The 7,629-nt window shown below is 41.7% G+C and overlaps 1 protein-coding gene across 1 annotated transcript in view; it reads left to right on the plus strand.

Moving 5' to 3' along the window:
- Window positions 1–2,079: 2,079 nt before the first annotated feature.
- LOC123968624 (acidic amino acid decarboxylase GADL1-like) overlaps window positions 2,080–7,629 on the plus strand; it is a 12,072-nt gene continuing 6,522 nt past the window's right edge. Inside the window, 11 exon segments of the mRNA XM_046045491.1 lie at window positions 2,080–2,118; window positions 2,365–2,487; window positions 2,710–2,836; window positions 3,342–3,432; window positions 3,527–3,633; window positions 3,786–3,901; window positions 5,297–5,376; window positions 5,676–5,730; window positions 5,834–5,950; window positions 6,037–6,101; window positions 6,194–6,275. Coding sequence (XP_045901447.1) covers window positions 2,080–2,118; window positions 2,365–2,487; window positions 2,710–2,836; window positions 3,342–3,432; window positions 3,527–3,633; window positions 3,786–3,901; window positions 5,297–5,376; window positions 5,676–5,730; window positions 5,834–5,950; window positions 6,037–6,101; window positions 6,194–6,275 — 1,002 coding nt within the window.

A 7,629-nucleotide genomic window follows, 5' to 3' on the forward strand; every position in this document is an offset into this window, starting at 1 on the left:
CAGATGGTAGAGTCAGAATTTGGCGTAAACAGAATGAGAACATGGATCCATCATGACTTGTTACCACTGTGCAGGCTGGTGGTGGTGGTGTAATGGTGTGGGGGATGTTTTCTTGGCACACTTTAGGCCCCTTAGTGCCAATTGGGCATCGTTTAAATGCCACGGCCTACCTGAGCATTGTTTCTGACCATATCCATCCCTTTATGGCCACCATGTACCCATCCTCTGATGGCTACTTCCAGCAGGATAATGCACCACGTCACAAAGCTCGAATCATTTCAAATTGGTTTCTTGAACATGACAATGAGTTCACTGTACTAAAATGGCCCCCACAGTCACCAGATCTCAACCCAATAGAGCATCTTTGGGATGTGGTGGAACGGGAGCTTCGTGCCCTGGATGTGCATCCCACAAATCTCCATCAACTGCAAGATGCTATCCTATCAATATGGGCCAACATTTCTAAAGAATGCTTTCAGCACCTTGTTGAATCAATGCCACGTAGAATTAAGGCAGTTCTGAAGGCAAAAGGGGGTCAAACACAGTATTAGTATGGTGTTCCTAATAATCCTTTAGGTGAGTGTATGACTCAATGCCCCATTTGCACAGAACAAATTTTCCAATAAGCCAAATGTAAAGTACTACCTAATGTTTCAGAAAATAAAAAGTGCCTGTGCAGGGTTCTGCAAAATGTGACATTTTGTGATTTTCCTTTTTCCTTTTAAAAATACTCCAAAACTTGAATGGAGTTTGGTTGAGGCTGGTCAAACCTTTCGGAGTTGGGTGGAATTTTGCCAGGGGAACTTGCTGGGGGAGCAAAACTTCCAGCCTATATTGATTCCACTTGAAGATGTAGCAGCAGACAGTGTTGAAGCACAGACAGAGCCCTTCGCTCTACACCTGTAGTAGACCTAAATGTCTTTTCATATAGACCTGTAAAATGCCATTAGTGTAAATGAGAGAGTTGTATGGTCTATATTGGCCTGGCTGTCCCTGCTTGTCCTTAATGAATGAAACAAAAATGACTATGAAACAGCTCTAACTTTTCTCAATTAGTAGCCTACAGACCGTTCTAATGGAATGTTACTGGGAGGGGCATTCGATGGCGCAACTCTGGGTTGAAACCTAGAGCGTCACCAGGATGGTTTGAGGTGATTAAATAGTGACATCCCACTGTAACTGCACAATAGACAGCACCAACACAAAGAAACTGCACCAACCATGGAAAGACACTTGAAGGGTGAGTCTACATGAATTTTATTTTACTTCTACTTCACAAGAGAAATTTGATAAAATGATTTAATCACTGAACATTTTGAAATACACTATACCTTCATTTGTTTAGTCATATTTTTTTAAACACAGCAAACAGGGCTGCTTCCACTAAGCTTGTGCCTACAGCATGCAATGTCAGTCGTGTTCAGGCACACTTTATCCAATCCGACTGCAAAACATCTCTTTCTAATGGAATATACATGAGGCTGGATGTACTTTATAACCATAGTTTCTAGAGTGAAAGATGTAAATTAAATTCACTGTCTAACTGGAAAGAGGAACTGAATATGTATGTCTGAAAAAGTGGAAAATACCAGAAGGATTAGTTACTGAGTCAACATGTAGCAGTCATTAGGTAACCACTAAACCGATATCATGAGTATTCTAGGCACAGAAGTGCACATATTTCACTAAAGTGAAATAAATCCTAAATCCCAGAGTGAAAACAAATTGTGTGCTTATTAAAAAGGCTCACAAAACACTTAAAATGAAATAATAATCTCTATATTGATATCAAAATGTATCTCCACAATAAGGACTGCTTTATTTCCCTGCTCATGCCTAAGCACCAGTGTTGGCTAACAATTAGATTAAATATGATATTTTATAATGGTAATGAAATGCCAAGCCAACACTGTAAATGAAAGCGCGGGCTATCAGCTAGCTAACAGCAGATGGCTCATTTTAAGTAAAAGAAATGCTATCTAGTAAGAAAGTTAAGTGTATTAAACAAGTTAGATAGCTAATTACTGACATTAACCTACAGTGTCTCCATTAGCTCATTGTGTGATGCACTGGACTTACATGAGCAGCTGTGACGTAGACCATTCAACTAATGTCAAGGTTAGGAAATGGTATGGGCCTCTTTAGAGGTGTCTGAAATCATATTTCAAGATACTTGAGGCATTAATATGGGAAATATATTGTAATATTTACAATTACAGGGAAGAAAGACTGATTGTGACCCCCGAATCTCCCCCATAATAAGAACATTGAACCATGACCTAGACACAACTTTTCATAAATGTTTTTTCATTTTTGAAGCCATTGATGTCTGAACTCCAATAACTTTGTTTTTCCTTTACTCAGAAGAGAATCCCAGTGAAAGTCAGAGCCCCAAGGCAGATCCTGGACATCCAGAGAAATGTTCTCCAGTCCTTGGCCATCATTATGGAAAATGCAGTGAAAAAGGCCACAGATGTCAGAGAAAAGGTAAAGGTGCAATTTCCTACTAGTCTGTGTAGATATGTAGACTTAAGACATAAAACTGTTAAATTCTTAACAGTTATTCAGCATTTTAGATTTTGCTGTAAGTGAAAGCATCTTGAAGGGCAATTTCAAAAGAGTCTGCAGTTTGACAATGACGTAGAGTGCATTTCTGCTACAGACCAACACCTTAAGAGGATTATTAGGATGTGTGTCCATACTGACCAGGTCTGTGAGTGGCGTTCCCCCGAGCAGCTGGAGGACTTGTTGGACCTGGAGCTGAGAGACGAAGGAGAGTCTGAGTCAGAGATCCTGCAGCGCTGCAGAGATGCCATCAGATACAGCGTCAAGACCAGTAAGTCTTCTGACTTTATTGGATTCAGATCAGACTCAGTTCAGGGAGTCAAACTCAAGAAATGTTTTCTTTTGCAAAACCAGTGCTCAGACTGAATATAGCAGCATCCCCCGGGCCCTGGCCTGCCATGCTCACTCTTATGTACAAGTAACCCCATACTGGTAAATGGAACTGGCAAACTGGTCTGCAGTATATCAGAAATAGATGGTGGGCTGCTGTGGGCTGTCAGGTGCTAGATAACAGAACCTTAGTCATGGTTTGTGTTAAGTTAAAGTCTTAGACAGTCACTGATATTTGTACTGTTAACAAGCCACTGCTCACCCTCAGAAGCAAACAATAATTCACAGACTTCCAAATAAAGTCCAATTATCATCTGCAACCATATTTTGTAAACTAGTTAAGGTAGTAAATATGCATACATTGAAAGATGTTGGACTGCAGCTTCTCAAACTGACATTCATCTGATTGTTACCTGCTCTCAATCTGCTCTTCATCATCTCTTTAGCCCATCCTCGTTTCTTCAACCAGCTGTATGCAGGAATGGAGCCATATTCCATGGTGGCGAGCTTCATCGCGGAGGCCCTCAAACCCAGTCTGTGAGTCACACATTTAATTGTAATATACAGTATGCTTGCAAATGTGTTAAGTTTAAAAATCATGCAAATGGACTAAGGTTGCAGCTTCCATCAGGTACACATATGAGGTGGCTCCAGTCTTTACCCTGATGGAGGGTGCTGTGCTGAAGAAGATGATGGAGATGATCGGCTGGGAGGAAGGAGACAGAATCTTCAATGCAGGTACAATCACTGACAGATACTGATGATAACACCTCTGTTGCTATGACAGCCTTTGTTTCATTGTTCAGTAATAATTTCATTCAACCTATAATGGGATACATGCAGCCTCAATGCACCTTTGTTTTAACTCATCACACCGGTTTTCCTTCCAGGTGGCTCAATGTCCAACATGTACGCTGTGAACTTAGCCAGGTACAGTCACTGCCCTGACATTAAAGAGCTCGGCCTCTCTGCTGCTCCACGACTGGTCATCTTCACATCACAGGAGGTAGGCTTTACAGGCACTTATAAAACTTTAGAGAACATTTATTTTAGAATAACTGTAGAAGTGAGTTAAAGGGAGACTAAGTGATTCTGCTGAAGGATTGTTAGATCATTACAGACACTAGCACTGAGTCTGAACTTTCTACTATAGTTTGGCTTGTGTGATGATTCCAAGCTCGAACTCAGCACTACAGACCTCAAGGGTTATTTTCTCAAAATGTAAAGTAATTTTGCATTGGTTGATAGTAGGACTTGTAGTAGGACAGCTAAATGTACACTGCTAGCTATTATATTTGGAACATTACAGTACATTTGTTGTAATGGAAAAGCCAATTAGCAAGCTAACTGAACAAACCTCTGGTACCTACCTGTCCAACGGAAAACAGGTTAACTCTACAGGCGGCTCATGACCCTGTGGATAGCACTGTGCATCACAGCAAGAATGTCCTGGGTTTGAGCCCCGGTCATCACGGCCTTTCTGTGTGGAGTTTGCTTGTTCTCCCGGTGTCTGTGTGAGTTTCTTATGGGTGCTCCGGTTTCCCCCACCATCAAACACATGTTAGGTTCTCCAGTTTTTTGACCAGTGACACCGGCACTGATCTAAAGTTGGTTCCCTGTCCCTGCACACTCTGGGTTAAATGCAGAGAATGAATTTCGCTACATGTATGTGTAGCATCCTCTCCTTCACCAGCGGTTAAAAGACAACCCCAGATTCACCCTGTTTTTTTTGGGTGGCTTAGTGCGCCATTTTTGTAGCTTCCTCAAACCTTGAGCTGCATTATTGTCTGGGGGTTACACAACCACTGCCAGAAGACCGATGCCTGGAAACATCCTGATCACAGCAAAATAAAATAATTCAGGCAGAGGGCAGGGTCTCTGCAGATACACGCCACACACTTCTAGTAGGTCATAAGTAACGACCACAGGTGTGAGTATATACATTTTTTAAAGGAAAATCCTAGTAATTCTGCCTTCAAACATGTTAAGATATATATACAGGAATCATTTTCTGTTAAAATCAAGCACTTTAGGAAACTACATTCTGAATTAAACAGGTTGATTTTATCTGAATTAAAAAAAAATTCATTTTTCATTTTATTATTTTAATATGACTTGTGTGTTGAAGCTCTCCTCCACCTTCACTCCTCTTAATGAGATTTTTTTTCACAGAAATGAATCTTGAGACGAATGACTTGCGTGATTAAGCAGATGAAATTTGTCTTCTCATGAGGGATACTCAAAAATATACCAGACATTTACAGTTTATACAGTGAATCATATGGTAAAATAGAAATTATATATATATATATATATATATATATATATATATATATATATATATATACATACCTACTCAGGTGTATGTTTTGCTGACAGACTCTTGCTTAATCTCTTTCAGTGTCATTACTCCATCCCCAAAGCGGCAGCTTTACTGGGCGTCGGCACTAAGAACGTTTACGTAGTTCCATCTGATGAGAGGTAAACTGCTTCTCACACACACTTTAAAATTCTACCTGATATCTCGTCTCTGTGGACAGACAGGTCTGTCTAGTTCCAGTTTCACATTTGGCATTGATTTCATTCAATCAACAATAGTGTTTCTGTTTTAATAAAATTCAGTGGAACTTGACTGTAAACACTGTCTCAATCTTATAATCCCCTATTCACTTACTGAGTGCTGGAGTCAAATGTAAGTTTGGATGTACATACAGTTTCATTTTCCCATGAACTGGTCCATTTATTTGATGTCAAACAGAATTGTTTTGTGTGTTTGTCAGAGGAAAAATGATTCCCTCGGTTCTGGAGGAGCAAATAAAAGCCGCTAAAAGTGAGGTGAGGGAGTCATCTTACCTGTTGAGGCCTGAACAGAGACATTGTTACATATAATTTAGTGCACAACACTGAAACATCATTAACCCTGCGTGTGTGTGTTCAGGGTGCCGTGCCCATCATGGTAAACGCCACAGCAGGGACCACAGTGCTCGGAGCTTTTGATCCCATTGATGAAATCGCAGACATATGTGAGAAGTACAACCTGTGGCTGCATGTGGACGTGAGTTCATTCATTCATTCATTCATTTCCTATAATCCTGTCATAATTTCAGTATAAAAGCCTCTTGTCTCTTCCCTGTTCATCAGGCCTGTTGGGGAGGAGCAGCTCTGATGTCCAAGAAGCATAAACACTTGTTAAAGGGCATCCACAGGTGAACAGTTTGATCAAGTCAAAGCAACATTTTGCTTCTAACAACGCTATCGTCTACATAAATTCTCTGCTGTGTTGCTTGTGTCCAATAAGAGTCAACTCTGTGGCCTGGAACCCTCACAAGATGCTGATGGCATGTCTGCAGTGCTCTGCTTTCCTGATCAGGGACAAAACGGTAAGATAGGCTCACTTATAATCTGATAACTCAGCTCCTCCACGGAAACAACACCTACACTTTCATAGTCCTACATTGAGACTAGGTATAACTAGTAATTAAGTCAGTTTGATTCACTGTCAGAAAACTATTAAATATATTACAATAGAAAAGTCGTGTAAACCAGCAAGCATACGTGGACATGACAGATATTCAGTTGTCTCTTTGCGTGGGGCTACCAGCAGAGTTTCAGGAGTGGGACCACACATCAATGACGTCACTCCCGTCATTTCCAAAAATACCCACACAATGCACTTCCTCTTCTTCGCTCTCGCATTCCTCACACGAAATGAGACCAAAGCAACATACAGTAACGTGAATTATTACAAGTTACTTCCATCCACTTACCTCTTTGAGAAGTGTCGGCACATCGTTATCCCCATCGGACGATGAATCATTCGTGACATCTTCTACATTCACGTGAGCAGACCCAGCACCGTCTCTCCTCCTTCTCCACGCTTGAGGCCCTGCTTTCTACAATCCTAAAGTCGTCCAGCTTTAACGCCATCCGCCTTCCACGGTCCACTCTCCTCACCAACCGTAAACATTGCACCCGAAGAATCCTCTCATCAAACAGCTGATCACAGCGTTTCCACGCGCCAGCGAGATTCCGGGTCAAACAGTCTCGACACGAACTATCGCCACTCTTCAGAAAACTTTTAAAAATGGATAAATTCCGATTTAGAGAACAGACAATACAGCAAACTTTTCAAGCTGTCATGTCAGCGAGCCATGCATTCAGTTCCGTCAACACCAGCTCCTTTCCGGGTGGCGCGTTACGCACAAACGGACAGTTCACATATTACCTCCATCTCAAGATAGCAGAAAAGTCAGTACCAAAACAAAACAGGATAAGTCGAGCTAAGAGGCGTTTCGAGCTAACTTTGAGCTAAGAGGCGTTTCGAGCTAACTTTGAGCTAAGAGGCGTTTCGAGCTAACTTTGAGCTAAGAGGCGTTTCGAGCTAACTTTGAGCTAAGAGCCGTTTCGAGCTAAGAGGCGTTTCGAGCTAACTTTGAGCTAAGAGGCGTTTCGAGCTAACTTTGAGCTAAGAGGCGTTTCGAGCTAACTTTGAGCTAAGAGCTGTTTCGAGCTAAGAGCCGTTTCGAGCTAAGAGGCGTTTCGAGCTAACTTTGAGCTAAGAGCCGTTTCGAGCTAAGAGCCGTTTCGAGCTAAGAGCCGTTTCGAGCTAAGAGCCGTTTCGAGCTAAGAGCCGTTTCGAGCTAAGAGCCGTTTCGAGCTAAGAGCCGTTTCGAGCTAAGAGCCGTTTCGAGCTAAGAGCCGTTTCGAGCTAAGAGCCGTTTCGAGCTAAGAGCC

Source organism: Micropterus dolomieu, linkage group LG03, assembly GCF_021292245.1.
Source record: "Micropterus dolomieu isolate WLL.071019.BEF.003 ecotype Adirondacks linkage group LG03, ASM2129224v1, whole genome shotgun sequence".
In the NCBI taxonomy this organism is placed as follows: domain Eukaryota; kingdom Metazoa; phylum Chordata; class Actinopteri; order Centrarchiformes; family Centrarchidae; genus Micropterus; species Micropterus dolomieu.